This window comes from Natrix helvetica, assembly GCF_964273705.1.
Source record: "Natrix helvetica genome assembly, chromosome: 2".
Classification (NCBI taxonomy): Eukaryota; Metazoa; Chordata; class Lepidosauria; order Squamata; family Natricidae; genus Natrix; species Natrix helvetica.
Genome location: NC_138552.1, coordinates 240,031,706 through 240,049,221, shown reverse-complemented (window position 1 = coordinate 240,049,221; position 17,516 = coordinate 240,031,706). Strand labels below are relative to the sequence as shown.

The 17,516-nt window shown below is 38.8% G+C and overlaps 1 protein-coding gene across 2 annotated transcripts in view; it reads right to left on the bottom strand.

The window, feature by feature from the left end:
• Positions 1-2,109: 2,109 nt before the first annotated feature.
• Positions 2,110-17,516, bottom strand: part of LOC309386813 (calpain-8-like) — a 48,991-nt gene continuing 33,584 nt past the window's right edge. For both annotated transcript variants that reach the window (XM_081942616.1, XM_081942617.1), the window contains 9 exons: positions 15,346-15,382; positions 14,347-14,412; positions 13,070-13,127; positions 12,234-12,298; positions 10,482-10,550; positions 9,416-9,494; positions 5,011-5,127; positions 3,961-4,019; positions 2,110-2,808 (listed from right to left, as the gene is read on the bottom strand). In XM_081942616.1, coding sequence (XP_081798742.1) covers positions 2,785-2,808; positions 3,961-4,019; positions 5,011-5,127; positions 9,416-9,494; positions 10,482-10,550; positions 12,234-12,298; positions 13,070-13,127; positions 14,347-14,412; positions 15,346-15,382 — 574 coding nt within the window. In that variant the 3' untranslated portion in view covers positions 2,110-2,784. The remainder of the gene's footprint in view (positions 2,809-3,960; positions 4,020-5,010; positions 5,128-9,415; positions 9,495-10,481; positions 10,551-12,233; positions 12,299-13,069; positions 13,128-14,346; positions 14,413-15,345; positions 15,383-17,516) is intronic.

Below are 17,516 nucleotides of genomic sequence, written 5' to 3'. Positions count from 1 at the left end.
AAGCTCATTATATTTTTTCAAGACAGTCTGCTCCTCACACCATATTCTTTCTAACCTTCAGCTCACTCCATTCTGCTGCTGTGCACCTGAAGCAGCTTGTATGCATTTTGGGAGAAGCACCTTTTAAAAGCTAAAGCAGAAGAGAGAGTGATAAGCAGTTGAGTTTGTCTCGTGATGAAAAGACATGCTGCCTCAATCAGTTTCTCCTGGATGCAGACTCAAGAGGAAAGGGAAAGGAGGTGCAGTGAAAAGGATTTGGTTTTCAGCAGTTGTTGACACCAGTGATCAAAGCTCCACTGAAGGAGCAAGTACTTCCTGCCTTCCAAAGATAAGGGAGAATGGAGTGCTGCACTCTGCTCTGCTCATCCAGGTGGGCATGAGGGAGCCTAGAGATAGATGTAGAGAATCATGCAGTTAAGATAACCTGCCTAAGGAGGCTGAGAAGCAAGTAGAAAGAGCTTCGATTTTGTATGTTTGATTCATTCCTGCCAAAGGGTCTTTAGATGTGGCAGCAGAAGACTAATTTGAGACTGTTTCTTGTGTTGCAATCCTGGAAAGGAAAACGGGGAGAAGAAATTCCTTGGTCCTGAACAATGCTGGATAATGTTTTGTTAGCTATACTCCCCATCCAGGCTAGTCAGTGCTTAATGGAGGAATTATGGGCAACCTCCACTACTTACTCAATCATACCCTTGAATTATGTGAAGTGCTCAAATCTAGGCCTAACACAAAGTGCTCTTAGGAATGGATCATGCATTTTTGCCCCTGGCTTGACTCCTTCTCAAAGTCTTATTTCACTTTCTGAAAATCAATAACATTTTGTTATGCTAACAGTAGCATACGATGTAGCTTAACTATTCCAATTTTTACTTCTGGATTAAAATAATTTATAGATTATTATAGAATAGAACATTATAAAAGGAACAAAATAGCTCATCCTGGAAGAAATATAAGATAAAATTATAATGAATGAATGAGTGACTACTTTGAATGGATTTTTCAACAGACTAGAGCACGAGTGTCAAACTCAATTTCATTGAGGGCCACATCAGGGTTGTGTTTGACCTCAGGGGGCCGGGGGGGTAGGGGTGGCTGGGGTTGGCATGACCAGGGTGGGTGGGGCCAGTGGGTGTGTCACTCGCCGAGGCTCCATTTTTGGCCGCGACGGCCTCCAGCCCTCTGCCAGCAAAAATGGAGCTTGGGGAGGCTGTATGAAGTCCACCAGGTTCTGTTTTGGGGCTGTGACAACCTCCTGCAGCACTCTACCAGCAAACACAGAGCTTGGGGAAGCTGTGAACAGAGCCCGGGAGGGTGGCATGCAGCTCCATTTTCGCTGGCAGAGGCACCGTGGGCTGGTCCTTCGTTATTTCCAGGGCGACCCCACAGGCCAGATCTAAGCATCCCACAGGCTGGATCCGGCCCACGGGCCTTGAGTTTGATACCCCTGGCCTAGAGCAAAATGACTCAACCCAACTTAACTCGAGTCCATATCTGGATTTCTGCCAAATTCCTTTCCTAATTTCCAACCGTTTGGAGCCATGCACTTTTTAAAATACTTTCACAAACACTGATGGAGTACAATGAAGACAGGAGCAATGAGAAGGAAATTATATTTTATTTCACACGATGATTGGTAAATGTTCATTCAAATCAAAATGCCCCTGTAATAGTAAGCTAGGATGAATCAATTCCAACATCACTGAGTAACTTCTGAAAGACTCCCTTTTTATTGGGATTTTATTGTTTCTATAATTAACATTATTTTAGGACACTGATGTATTTTTTATGCTTTTTAACTGACCGTGCCCCACTCTCCTTATGCTGTTTTTTTATGATTACAAAGATTTGATCTGCGCTTACGTGGCTTTGTTCATTTTAGTAGATTCTCCTAGTAAGAGTTACTTGTATCTGTCATTTGCTGGTAGCTGACTTAACCTGCTGAATTAAACAGGTTTTTAAATTATGCTTTCCTTTGCCCAATCCCTTGGTTCTTCTTGTGAGACGACCTAATGAGATAATTTAATTTGCTTTACTTCCACAACTTACTGGGATTCTTTTGGTTTTTGATTAGCCAAAAAGTAGCTTTGGTAGTAGGTTTTTTTTTAAAAAAAATCCTTCTTAATTCTCATTATCCTTTCTTTAAGTTCTAGCACTATTGTGCTATATTGTTCTTGTTGTTAGGAAGGTCAGTCTCAGTTTGGGGGTTATTCTAAACTACTGACCCCGTTCAGGTCTCTTCCATTTTGCTTCATAGTATTTTTAACTGAACTTCACATTAGATTTTTGGCAATTATTTATGCTTTGGGGTAAGGCTGTCTGGCCCTAAGCCCATGATATTCTCCAGCTCATTTAATTTTCATCTTCCTTCTTGTCCAGGATGGATGATCTCCCATTTTGGAAAATTGAAATACTAGATATGTTATAAATCAATTTCTATTCTTAGGCAAGACATACAGCTCTCTGATAGGTGCAAAATGTAGGCAGATAAATTATTTTTATATAGAAATAAAATTAGAAATGAATTCAATTTTAATCACCGTTTCAAAACATAGATTTCATAATACATATTATTCATTAAATCAAAGCTGCTAATGTGGCTATGCTTGCTATACAATATTTATTTCTATGCATAATTGTTTATTTTATGATCATTTAAAATTATACACTAGAGCCTGTCATAATTCCTCATATTTTTAGAAGGTCATGGAATCAGCTTTTTCTCAGAAACTTCTTGGTGGAATGATAAGTTGGTCCAGTTTCCAAATGATTGCCAAAAATAATGCTTTAGATCAATGCACAACACAGCCACTAAGGAAGAGAGAGAGAATATAAGAATTAGGATAATACACAGCTACTTATTTAAAGTTTCACAGAATTTACTATTGCAATATTTCCTCACTTGCTGGTAGAGACCTTTTGAATGTCCAACCAAATTTACGATCATTTAAAAGTGCTGGGCAACCCATACTCCTTTTACAGTCTCCAGGTCTCCTTTTGATTGCAGCACCAACATTTAGTAGTGCTATTATTAAGTCTTTTTTATGAACTGTGCAGTCTTTTTTCTTCTGGTCATCTATCTGCTGCAATACCTTTTTGGGGAAGGCACCTCTTTCTGTATTTTTCATTACTGTTTTCTTAATTCTGTCAGAATATGGCCCTTTCCAGTGCTATTTGCAATAAGCTCTCCCCAATTACAGCTATCGACCCTATCAAGTCTGGCAAAGAAGGCAGTTCTTTGCAGTGGGTTCTGCTTACTAGGGAATTAGAGCTGTCTGCTAGGGCAGGAGTCCCTCTGCCCTAGCAAACACCTCTGGACCACAGCCCATTAGTGGGCTGTGAGATGTTTGCAAGCGAGCCACAAAAACGGCAGGTGAGTATATGTGTCAGTGTTCCAAGTAATGCACTTATAGAAAGCAGAACTCCAAGACAGGTAAATTCCTCAAAGAACAATTCATTGGATACATCATAGTGGCACAACTGGTGAAAACCGATTCTGAAAGTTCCAGCGGTTTTCACGAGATTAAAAAGTAAAAATTTCCCCTTCCCCCAAGTCATCAGTCACATTGTCCACTATAGCTGCTGACCAGATGTTTGGTTATTCAACTCCTCCTCTCTCCAACCACTTGTTTGAATGTCCTTGGTTCCCATGGGAATTTTTTTTGTTTTGACTACAAAATCCTAACTATCTAGCTCCGCGCTCCCTGTCCCTTCTTCCTTGTGGCAACCTGAAGCCTCAAAGATGGGCTCAGCCAGGTTCGCTTCAGGATTGACAGTGTGTGCACGAGTATCCCCACACGTGAGCAACAGGCGAGCGCATGCATGCACGTCCATTTGTGTGAGAACAGCGGGCTGGTAAGCATTGTAATTGGAATAACTTTGCAGTGACGGTGATTTGATATTAATATAGTATTATCACTCTAAAGTTTTAGCCATACAAATAGTTTACTAAAGCAAACTTACCTCTGTCAAAGAAAGCTGAACTGTTCCATCTTTATCTTTATCTAGTATCTGAAATATTTCTGAGTAGCAAAACAGGAGCAGATTTTAGATTTAATGTGTGATAAACCAAAAATGAATAATTAAGGATAAATTGAGGTACCGTAATTAAAACCTGACCAGAATCTGAAGTTCAATTACTTCTAGATAAGGTTTTATATAATAGTCATGTATGTTTGTACAGGGGAAAGCAAACTGGAAAGTTTCTTCTACAATGTGCACAAAACTCTCTTCTCCTTATGTAAGTTTTAGAATTAAGACAGCAATGTGAACTTTATTTGACTGTTTTTTTTTAAATCAAAAGCAGTATTACCTAAAACCTCTAAAGATCTTCTTTTCAGTGCAGGGCTAACTGAAAAGTTATGTGTTTAAAGTAAATTGGGTCAGACAGACTAATCAAGAGGACAAGAGTGATTTCATCCAATAACCAAAACTAAAAGACCCCGAGGAAGACCTTGCTCTTAACTTCAAATGTGGAGATCAGGCAGGCCTTGGGCTTTAATCAAGTTGACTCACTGATTTGTTCAAGTGGAAAACTTTTAACTTGGACCCCATAGTGTATATGTGAGAGTCTGTGCATGTATTATATAAATTCTCTGTCATGATTTCCCCTTTTTAAATATCCAAATATCCAAAAGATTTTCCATATATTATAACAAATTGCTCTTCAATTGCAAATATGTTGGACCTTCAAATCTTTAAATAATAACACTGATCTCAGAATAAAATATTGCAATTAGTATCTTAGGCAGCTGCTATTGGCTCATTGGAACTTTGTAAAAGAATAATGTGTCTTCAATACATGCCTATATCTGCTTTGCCAGATAGAATGTGTTTGGGATCCGTTTATCTAATATATCTAATAAAATAGAAACATTTTACAATAGTTCTCAATCACTGACAGAGGCACTCAGGTTAAAAACATTTTGCCTGTTGGTAAAAAATTCTTGCTGGGAGATGTAAAGTAGTAGCAGATTCCACCCCCCACCCCCTTCTTCTTTTAGGAATACTTACTGAACAAGCATTCTAGACGAATCATACAGGCCACAAAGCCATCAAAGTCAATGGCCAGCTTGCTGCAGGCATAACGAATAATTATACTTTGCTGGATTTTGTTACTGAGATTGAAACCTGTGGAGAAGGAAGGCCCGTAATTAAAACATGGGCATGTGATTGTGCTGTTCCTCCATAATTTAATTCTGCCAGTTCAGTACAGTTTAGAACAGTGATGGCGAATCTATGGCACGCGTGCTACAAGTGGCAATCGGAGCCATTTGTCAGGGCACACGAGGTGCTGCCCTGTCAGCTGGCCAGCGCGCATGAGCGCACTGGCCAGCTGAGTTCACCTTTTTAAAAGCTATTTTTCGCCTTCGCCAGGCTCCAGAGGCTTTATAGGAGCCTGGGGAGGGCGAAAAGAGCCTTCCCCGCCCCCCCCGGAGGCTTCAGGGACCGTCCGGAGGCTTCCCTGATGCCTTCGGAGAGCTTAAAACCACCCTCCGAGCAAACTGGAAGTGACTTCCAGGTTGCTCGGAGGGTGGTTTTAATCGTTCCGAAGGCTTCAGGGACCATCTGGAGGCTTTCCTGAAGCCTTCAGAGTGCTTAAAACAACCCTCTGAGCAAACCGGAAGTCACTTCCAGTTTGCTCGGAGGGTGGTTTTAAGCGTTCTGAAGGCTTCAGGGAAGCCTCCGGACGGTCCCTGAAGCCTTCGGAACGATTAAAACCACCCTCTTTTCGCCCTCCCCAGGCTCCTATAAAGCCTCTGGAGCCTGGGGAGGGCGAAAAAAGCATGTAAAAATGGGGGGTCGCGTGTTGTGCGTGCATGCGCACGGGGGTGGGTTGTGCATTGCAATATGGGTGCGGCACGCCCGCACACGACCCCCCTGCGCTCCCCCCCCTTGTGGCACGCGAGCCAAAAAAGGTTCGCCATCGCTGGTTTAGAACAATGTTTTTCAAAGTTGACCATTTTAAGGTATGTGAACCTCAACTCCCAGATTGCCCAGCCATAATTCTAAACAGATATTACAGGGGGGTTATTCTTCCTGATAGGTATTTACTGTATATTCTTGGCAAAGCTATCCCCAATATGAAGCTCTTCTGGTAATTTGGGACTGCCAATTTAGGCTTTCAGCCAGCCGGCCACTGACCATGTTGATTGGTTTTTACAAGTTCTGTGGTGTAATGCACCTAGAGGAAACCAGGTTGAGGAAAATATGTTAATTTTAAAAGTAGTCTTACTACAGTTTGGAAAGACTTGGAGGCTTGTGAGCGGAATGTTTACTTAAGTCTGACTTATATCCCTGGCTCCTGTTTTTTTTCCTCCATTGATTTTTGTTCACTGAATGCACCAAGACAGAGGCATGAATAGGGAAACCTAAAAGAATGAATATATTTTATTAAATGTATTTTCATCAGCTGATGCCCACTTCATTAAATGCATGGGGTGGTGTCAGACTCCTCTAATTTTTGGTTATCATAAATTAATAGCACTCTTATACAGTGTCCAAAAGAATGAAAATATTCTTGGGATAGATATATTGATGAACATTCTCAGTCATCCAGGTAAAGTTGTCTGAGTGTGGAGTCATGGCAAATGGACTTCTTGTCTTGTTGATTTGAGATTTTCGCAGCTCATCCAAGCAGAAGTCAGAGCAAGTCAGTTAGGCAGAGACTCGTTGTAATGTACCAACTCCTCCCATACCAACCCCAGGGGTTTCTTCCCCAAAGTGCATAGCAGTATGTCAATGAACTCCCTATATTTCTCTGACTGATGAAGCTTCTTAGTGGAGCAGTGAAATGTCTCACATCAATGAGAAAATAAGCCCAGTTGTCATGACTCAACTTTCAATATTCTTGGGATACTTATTCTTAATTTATTATTTGATTTTCTTGATTGACAAATCTCACTCAATTCATTTATTTTAAATATTGAAACAAATTTGGAATAGATTATGTTTAATCTCTGGTTCAATTGGCCAGTTTCTTGAATCCAGTCGACACAATGTCCACAAAAGCAGATGTTTAGGCATCGGTCTGCACTGGCAGAGTATGAAAATTTAGAGGGAGATTATACCTGCTACTAGCAACCTGGGGTTGCATATTTCAAGAACAATTAGGGGGAACTAAGTTTAGGGCTCATGGGGCATCAGATTTCCCAGTAACATACTTTCCTCCTGACTCATGAAATGTGGGAAGTACATCAAGGGGCTGTGTAGATGAGCTTTTAGTCTTTCTTGCACACTCAGCATATCATTTCGTACTAAACTTGATCAGGCAAAAATTCAGCTGGGCAACGTTGTGAAAATCCCGCATCATTGCAGCATGTTCTGTGAGCTAATTATCATGTTAATTCATAGTATGATTTATTATGAAGAAAGAATGCAGATAGAATCATGACAGCCTGTATTGTCAACCTGAATTTAGGATACTGCAGAGGGAAGCTGATGCTTTGGAGAAAGGATAATTTTGCAAATTGTAATGGTAGGATCCATTTTTCCACCCCAGTACTACAATAAGGGGAGAAAGCACACCAGTTAGCATTTTCTATCTGCTGCAGATAGAAAATTTGGGGATTCAGAGTCCTGGAAGAACAATTCTAGTGAAGATTTTCACAGCATTAATCAACTGGTACCTGCAGCTCCCAGTGCACTTCCTATATAAAGTTGAGCATTTAGGAATTCTAATCCCAACCCCTCTGAAGAGTGCTAGGCTGAAAAAGTTTGCTCTATAATATAATATTTGCTCTATTATCTCACATCTTTTCTTCTGAACCAGTCATGGACCTTAAACTCCCTCATCAAGCCTTGAAGAGGTTAGCTACTTCACAGGATTTTCCCTGTTCTTCTGTTTGAAGGATAAGTACCTAATTAGAGTAGCTTTGATACATCCAGTCCAGTGAAATGGGACCTCTGGTTGCAAGTTGCAAGTCAGTTTCATACAAAACACACTTTTTCCAGTGTTTGAAGCTTAATTTAAGTGCCAGCTGCAGCTATCACTTGCTGGTCTAGAGGGATAGATGCATTTGCTGAAAGTCAGTATTTTCCCTCTGGAAAATCTCTTTTTTTATCCCCCTGAATGGATACCTTTTCCCCTGTACAAAGAGTTCTGAAGCACTTTGAAGATAAAATACCATTAGCTGTTAGGGCCTAGCTGGACTCCAATGCATGAATTATTATTCTTAGTTGGCAGAAATATATACTTCTAATTGATCCAATGATTATGATATATAAAGTTACAATATATTTCCACTCTGTCACTCTGTTCCAGGCATTAATTCAAGGATAAGTGGAACAGGGCCATTCAGCCTGGCCCTGCATCCCAATGTGCACTGATTTGCTGCACTGAATATGAAGATGAGGTGGAGGTTTCTTGCCACCATACAGAACAAAGTGCACAAGAAAAGTAAGCAGACATCTTGCTTGCAGACTCAATCTGTGGTCATTGCTTAGAACATTTTTTTCAATGCATGATATACTGGTACATATGAAAACTGGGTGCAATAAAAAGTTTAACAAAGTATTTAATTAATATAATAATTAGGAGCTGTTTTGAAAAAGCTCCTACTGTAATTATTAAACTCGCTTATGGTGAACTTCAGAGTGAGGCTGATGAATGACAATTGCATATTCTATACACATAAGGAGACACGGGCTTCTGAAGAGGGAGGCAAATGATAAAACTCATGTGGGAAATGATTGGCCACACATTTTGATAACTACATGGAGCTCCTTTCTATATGAAGGACCCTGTTTTGGAGCTCCATATATGGAGTTCTATGCAAGTGTAGTTGTATCTTCTAAGCTGCCTAAATGCACAGATTAAAAATAGCACATTTGTCAAAGAGGAGAGCAGCTGGAGAACAACAGAAGAAAGTCAGCTTTAGAGGAAAGTCTAGGGAAAATATTCTTGGTCCAAGTATGTCCCCTATTGTTCTATGATTACATCAGGAAAAAAACCCACTGATGATAGGCAAAATTAAAGAATCAGATGCAGAATGAATGAATTACCTTTTCATGGACATTATGTCATTTATTAGCAGTCAAGTTACCCTTTCTTAAAGATGTGTATGTTCTTAAATTGAAGCACTGGTCTTAATTTAGCTTAACTTCTTTATATGTCACATTTATTATTAGCATTATTGTGGTTGGTTGCATAATTACCTAAAATATTTAGACTGATCTGGCATTTTTATCCACCCATCAAATCCTTCCCGAGGACCTAGGGTAGGGGATAATGTTGAATGATGATGATGGTATGTTAGGTTGTTATGATCTGTAGTCGTTAATAAATTACATTCTATAATTTTTTGCAAGCCAGTTGGATTCTGCTAAAGATTCACAGCCATCTTTTCTAAACTCATCAATGAGAAAACATTTCCTGGAGAAAAAAGGGGAGAGGGGAATTGACCATTCACAAACATACCTGCTTCCTTGAGAGCATTTCTCATTTCATGTGCATCTATGGTTCCAGAACAGTTCGTATCTACTTTTTTATAGATTTCCTAGACCAAAAGAGAGAGAGAGTGAAGCTACTGTCAGCTGCTTCAGCTTAACTGTAGATATATCAGGTCAGCTAAGATATTAATGGCTGGTCCAGCCAGGCAGGAAAGATAGTTGTTTCTGTTAAGACTGAATGGTGGAGTGAGGATTCAATTACCTCATGACAAGCTGTATGTCCTGGGAAGTGATTCCCATAACTCAAGTTGCTTACAAGTTAGATGATGAAATGGCCTTTGAGAAATAACCCCCTTCTCTTCCAAAGACTGTGATGCGGAACTGAGGGAAATAGTTGAAAGGAACAACAGACAACTCTTTTTTCCCAACTCAAATGGTTTCTTATCCAATTATACATTTAAAAGCTATTCTGATCTGTTAATTTAGTGGGGTATTTTTCATTGGTATATTAAATCGCTGGCAACATTACCGATGAAGATGTGTGATTAGTTGTCCTACCAAGGTTTCATAGGATTTACAATACAATACAATAGTAGAGTTGGAAGGGACCTTGGAGGTCTTCTAGTCCAACCCCCTGCCTAGGCAGGAAACCCTATACCGTTTCAGACAAATAGCTATCCAACATCTTCTTAAAGACTTCCAGTGTTGGGGCATTCAGAACTCCTGGAGGCAAGCTGTTCCACTGATTAATTGTTCTAACTGTCAGGAAGTTTCTCCTCAGTTCTAAGTTGCTTCTCTCCTTGATTAGTTTCCACCCATTGCTTCTTGTTCTACTCTCAGGTGCCTTAACCAAGTTGTCAGCTGATCTGCAAAATTAGCAACACAGATAATTTCCTACCCTCTTGCTGAACTGAATGCCAGACAGAAGACAACTCTATTGGGTTTGGAAACAAAAGTAATAAGATTTTATTGATAGTGTGAATAAAATGCATATCTCAGAACTACATACTTATCTCAAATTAGTGCTTTACTGCTCAGTTTTTTCCCCAGTTTAAGATGACATCATATTTAGGAAGGATTAATTTGCTTTTTACCAGATATTTCTGAATCTTCATCCAAAGGATCTTGAATTCTACAAGTCCCAGGATACCAGTTCCATCGTTCTGGATAATGTTAAGGTCTAATTCAAAATTTTGAACACATTTTTCTTAATGCTTTTTTACATTCTTAAACAAGACATTCTGATCCCAATAACATGCATAGTTCATGTAGGCAAATAATTCTGTAGTTTCACCACATATAACAGATTAACAGAGTTGGAAGGGACTTTATAGGTCATCTAGTTTAACCTCCCCACCCAAAGCTGGAGACCCTACGCCATTTCTGACAAATGGCAGTCCAATCTCTTCTTCAAAGCCTCCAGTGATGAAGCTCCCACAGCTTCCGAAGGCAAACTGTTCTATTGGATGATTGTTCTCACCGTCAGAAAATTTCTCCTTATTTCTATGTTAAATTTTTTCTTAATCAGTTTACCATTCATTATTCCTTGTCTGGCCTTCAGGTGCCTTGGAAAATAGTTCGATTCCTTCCTCTCTATGGCATGTTCTATTGGAACATTGCTATCATGTCTCCACTGGTCCTTCTCTTCACTAGAACAGCCATGCCCAGTTCCTGTAACCATTCTTCATATGTTTTAGTCTCCAGTCCCCTAATCATCCTGGTTACTCTTCTCTGCACTTTTTCTAGAGTTTCAACATATTTTTATAGTGTGGGGACCAAAACTGGATGCAGTATTTTAGGTGTGGTCTTACTAAGGCTTTATAGAATGGTATTAGTACCTCACTTGATCTTGATTGTATCCCTCTATTAATGCAATTTAGGATTTCATTGGCTTTTTTGATTGCCGCCACACACTGCTGGCTCATATTTAACTGGTTGTCCACTAAGACTCCAAGATAAGATAACACTCTTCATGTTATTATTTTTTTAAAAAATAAAAATGGGTTGTTCAGACCTAGACTCAATTTGAAAAATTATTATAGTGTTGTAGAACCATGTGAATTGTATTTTGGGAACACTAAGAATCAACTACACCCTGAAAATCTTTTGGCAAAAGACAAAAGTTACAACCTATTTTCTAGGTGCTCAAGTCCATTTGGAAATTATCAAACTTGGAAAACTGGTTTAGAACAAATGATTACAATTCTGTTACTACCGTGTTTCCCCAAAAATAAGACGGGGTCTTATTTTCTTTTGACACCCCCCCCCAAAAAAAATAAGCGGTTGGCCTTATTTTTGGGGAGGTCTTATTATTTTTGAGGTGCAGGAGGCGGCGAGCGTGGCTGCTGCTGTGTTGCGATATTTTTGAGGGAGGCTTATTTTAGCGCATGCGCTCAAAAGCCCAATTGGGCTTATTATCCAGAGAGGTCTTATTTTCAGGGAAAGAGGGTATGTGAAAAGTGAACTATTAGAACTGTTTATGATTTTTCAGACCTCTCTGTACTGTATCTTTTTATAATGTACACACACAAAAGGAGTATATGTGTTCTTACAATTACATTTAGATTGTTCACAACAACGTAGGTAACTGTAGTTAGTGCACAAGATATTATTGCAGAATTCAGACAGAGCATGAATATAAGTCAGCAAAAAAACAACCATGCAGCTGATAATAAAGTTTTACTATCCTTGCTATCAGACAGTTTAAATCAGTATTCTACTCTACATTTTATGCCAATAGCAAGTGAAGACAGATGCACCAGAAATGAGATGTGTAAATTTTGGTTATCTATAGGCAAAAGTTCACAAGGGAAATCCAGTGAAGAAGGGTGACATTTAAAAGATACATCTAAGAGACTGATCATCTCTCTGCAGGTGTTTATGTTGAATCCATCACATTTAATGTCTATTCCTATACAATAAAAGAGACAAAAATGTTATTCAAATATTTTTCTGCATCCCATGGTAACACAAGATCTTCAGGCATCTTATCCCTCCAGTTGAAGCAAAAAAAAGATTTTTTTTTATTAGCTCATTTTGAAGAAAAATACCTTTTAGAAGAAAGATAACATGAATACTGGTGTCAAGACAGTTACCTAGCAATTTCCCATTTCATTACAACAAGTTTAACATTAACTTCAGTAATTTTAACAATTTGAAAAGATGACCTAGAAAAAATTTACACAGAGAGAGAGAGGGAGGGAAAACTAGTTTTTTGTTCTTGCCAAACAAGCTCAACCCATTCTCTCCCAAGGGTTTACTTCTTTAAAGAGAAACAGAAGCTGTGTGCTGAATCTGGAAAACAGTTCTAGGGCCCCAATATTGTCAGAAATAACTCCCTGGAATCCCAGAAAACAAGAAGTAACTGGGAATTTGTATTAGATGATGAAGACGAATTTGTCCAATTTCAAGGCTGCCTGCCTCCTTGATTCTCGGCAACTTACAAATAAATAATTTACATATAAAAACAAATCCTATAGCCAGGAAACAAGTTTATTTTATATTGGCCTGGAGTGGCTAGTGAGATATTATACTGTAATCTGTTTAGAAGGTTCTTTTAAAAGCCTATGTCATGTCAAGGTCAAAGTCATTTTTAGAGTCCTTAAAGTCAAAAGGGATGCTTGAGGGATCAAGGAGTGAATCGAAAATTCTGCATTATTTCCTGAAATCAGTTGCAACTTACTTTTTGTTATGACTCTGTTCAAAATGGTCTGAAGTTCATTAGCAGTCAGTTCACAATCCTGCATAAAAGAGGAAAAGTAGAGATCAAGGAGACATACACACAATAAAAAGCAACACGGCAATGGCCATCACACCCTTATCCTTTGTTTAAATTTCAATCTGAAACAGCACCACTAGGAAGATTCTGAGGTCAGCCAGAATCAAGTTTCATTTAGCATTCCCAAATCCGTTTCTTTGCAGCTAAGATCCATTAATTAAATCACTTTAGCACATATATTGGTGGATCCTCCTAGTCAGAATAGCTGGAGATTTCAGAAACCAATGAACCTTTTATTTCTGTAGGTTGAATGAAGGAATGTATGCAGTCCTTTTGCTATGAAGATGTCACACTCATGTTACTTATGAAATCAGCTCTATATTCATATTTGTCAAAGATGTGTATGTATACCAGAAGTGGTGTTCAGCAGGTTCTGACCAGTTCTGGAGAACCGGTAGTGGAAATTTTGAGTAGTTTGGAGAACCGGTAAATACCACCTTTGACTGGCGAGTATATGTATCTGTTGGACTGGACTGAAAAAAAAACCTATTATGGTGTCCAGTTGACCAGTTGTTAACTGACATATTCAATTGGCAAATAGTCTATGAGTCAGAGACAAAGCAATATAGCACTGTAATACCAATCTCCAGTAAGCCAAGGCTGTTGAAGCAGCCATATCTTGCAAATAACTATATGTGGTGGAATTCAAATTTTTTTACTACCAGTTCTGTGGGCATGGCTTGGTAGGCGTGGGAGGGGAAGGCTACTGTAAAATCTCCATTCCCTCCCCACTCCAGGGGAAGGTTACTGCAAAATTCCCTTTTCCTCCCAATCAGTTGGGACTCAGGAGGCGGAGAATAGTTGGAGGCGGGGCCAGTCAGAGGTGGCATTTACCGGTTCTCCAAACTACTCAAAATTTCTGCTACTGGTTCTCCAGAACTGGTCAGAACATGCTGAATGCCACCTCTGATTGTGCTGCAGCTGCAATGGGCACCCAGAAAAGGGTACAAGGAGTGTCAGAGAGTTGCTACATGACTCCCCCCCCCCTTGACCCCATAGTTATTTTTGCTTTCACAACCAAAGCATTGTGTCATCTTGTTAAGCAAAGCAAATGAAGGAAGATTGTATGATACCAATATAAAAACTGGTTGATATGAATTAGTGATACAGATCTGTTAATTTAAAGTTCAGAAATGTACTATTTATCTAATCTTGAATATACATTTATATCTGTCTCTTACCTCCCCAGAAAGCGTTTGGAATAGAGTTTTGAATTCGTTGTCTATATCCTTGTCTGTAACTTGAGGCTAAAAAAATGAAGAGATTGTACGGTAAATAGAATACTTTTACCTAGGAAGGTGACGGTTCTAGTGAAGAACCCTAAGGCATTTTGACTAAGCAGGTATATAGCTTGCAGGAAACATTCTCAGAGAGTATAAGCCATAACAACACTAGCTAAAACAGCCCAATTTGATTTTGATGACATATTTCATATAGTTCATGTTACCATATACCTGGCTTTGTTAATGTCTAGCTGATATATCTTCTATTTTTCATCCATTGGGGTATTTTGGTAAGGAGGAAAACAATTTTGATTGAGAAAAGTGAATTATAATTCCAAAAAATATTTACTGTGAAATCCCATAAAGCAGGGTATCTCAAAAATTGTAGTATCAATTTAATTTGTGCGAAAACTGACCTATATAAATATTGATGGCAGCATCCAAGCAAGCATGCTGTTTTTATCACTGGCTTCCCTAAGTGGTGAACTTGGCACTATTCCCTCTTCCTGGCTCTGAAAAACCTCCACCCACACTGGACTCCCTCTTCCTTGTCAGCCCCATAAATGCATAGCCACTAGTTCCTATATTACCATGAGTCAGATACTGCAGTCTCTACCCACCTGCCTTTCCTCACTTAAGGACACCGAGAAATTTGTTCATCCTATCCACCTAGATGCAGCAGAAAGTTTTGAAAATATCACTTGTTGCAATTTCTTTACCTTCAAGAAATGCAAGTGTGCAGATATCTCTCATATTCCACTAAAACCAAACTAGGACAGACATGTTTTTATGCCAGCCTTTTAATCTTCCAGTTTCCTTTCCTAATAAAGAGTTCTTAGAGGTGTGGAACATATACAATACACTATTTCGTAAACTTTCAGTTGGCCTGATAAACTGATTGCTTTTATATGGATTTCAAAGTAAATATGTTGATTAGAGCCTGCTTAATTTATTTACCTCATATGGATTAGCAGCGGCAGTGTCCCCAATTTCTCTGTAATTAAAGAAAAATGTTGCAATAATGGTGACTTATAGTTTCAGAAGCCAATAAAATTAAATAAAAACAAGCTACAAACTTGAAATATAATCCATGAATTTCAAAGCCAATTTAAAAGAACAGTAGAATTACATGGAAGAATGACTATTAAAATATTCCATTTTTGGCTCTTAATGGGATTTTCCAAACAGAGTTGGTTTGTAATCTGGGGGTACTCCTGGATTCAGGGCTCTTACTTGAAGAGCAGGTGACAGCTTTAGCTAAGAGGGAGTTCTTTGTGCCATTTATGGCCTTTTCTTCGGTTGGCATTGCTTACTATATGCATGGCTTGGTCACTTTCCATTTGGATTATTACAGCATGCACTTCATAGGGCTGCTTTAGATAGTCCAGAATGCAGTAGTTCAGGGAAATTGTTTTGGCCTTGTGAACCTCTGTACTGACTGAGGACTGCACTAGTTGCCAGTTTGTTTCCTGGTTCAGTTCAAAGGGCTGTTGGTATTTTTAAAGTCCTTAATTTCAGGACCTTGGCATCTATGGGACTGCCTTCGCCTAGAGATCTCTGCCCATCAGTTATGATCTCTAAGAGTGGCCCCTTTCTGTCCTGGCCCTCAGAGAATGTCATGTACAAGCATCCCACAGAAGGGTCTTTTCCATATTGTCTCCTTTTCTGGAACATTATTCTCTTGATATCAGACAAGGTCTAACGTGATTAGCCTTTCAGAAAGCATTTAAGACCTTTTTGTTCAATGGGCTTTTGAACAAGGGTGTATTTTTGTTTCCTTTCTAGAAGATGAATGTTTATATTTGTGATCGCATCCCTGTGTCTAAATCAGTATTTCTCAACCTAAGAAATTTGGCAAGTCTAATCCACATATCTTCATATTGCTAAGGCTGAGAAATACTGGCCTAAACGTTTGAAATTGTTGTTGTTTCCAGCACCATACAAGAGTCACATAACTAGCATATAAATCTAGCTAAACATACAAGCAAGCAAATAAGCTGAAGTCACCATCTAAAATGCTTCGGAGAGCCCTGAAAATATTCTAGATCTGTTGTGCCACCTTGACTGTTGCCCGACTTCAAGGCTGGATGAGAAAAAATAAGTTCTGAAAACACTCCATCCCTTCCCAAAACAAGGCAGCAGGATAAGGAAGACTGCCAAAGATTCTTGCAATGTTCCCTTCTCTTGTATATATTCGCCTGAAGTGACGTTTCTTCTCTGATGCCCTTCAGGAGGTTCTTAAGGAAAGGATTTTCTCAGTGATCACAACATAATTGGGGTTAAGCCTTCTAAGCAATAATTGCCTGGCATTTCCTACAGGGTTGTTTTAGTAACCTAACTCTCATTTTGTTTGCGATCTTGAAAAGTGAGTTGTTAGCAATGTGTATATTTAGTACCAGTGCGAATTTGGTTTAAATCTCTATTGGATTTTTCTTCAAAGGTACAATTGTTTTAATTATATTTTTTGCTGTTGAATTTTGTTCATTTTATTTTTGTGAGTCATCCTGAAAACTATAGATATAAATACCTTGAAAAAAATAAAAATAACAGCCATTGTCCAATTGTATCATTCCTACTTAATACTAGTGTGCTCAACTGCCATTGTTTGCCTGTCTTGCTACCTATAATTTCCACATAAATATAGACTTAACTTTCATTCTAGTATAAAAAATAACTTTTCTCAAGTAATTATATATTTGACATTGTCAGAAGGAAGAGTCTGAACAAGTTCAGATAAAGAGAATTGTGATATTTTCCTTAATTTTTAAATAACTTGGAAACTAAAACTATTATCTTAATTCAAGGGGGACACACAAAATGCTCTTTAGAGTTCTCCACTCTCACTTTTCCTCTCCAATTCAATTTACATCTTCTTTCCTATGGATCAGAGTGCCTTTGCTATTTCCTCTTCTGGTTCTCAGCCTATTTGTGCTCGCTCTCCTGTTGCCTTGCAATTCATTCTGCTTCTTTTATCATTTCTCTACCCCAAACCGTTCTAGCTGTGAAGACATATTTCTCCATTCTTTACAGAAGAGATGGGAAAAAGATAATGAAGACTGATAGAAAGGGATGCTTTAGCAACATTAAGTTTCTTGTAAATCCCTTTTAGATTCATATATATTAATAGA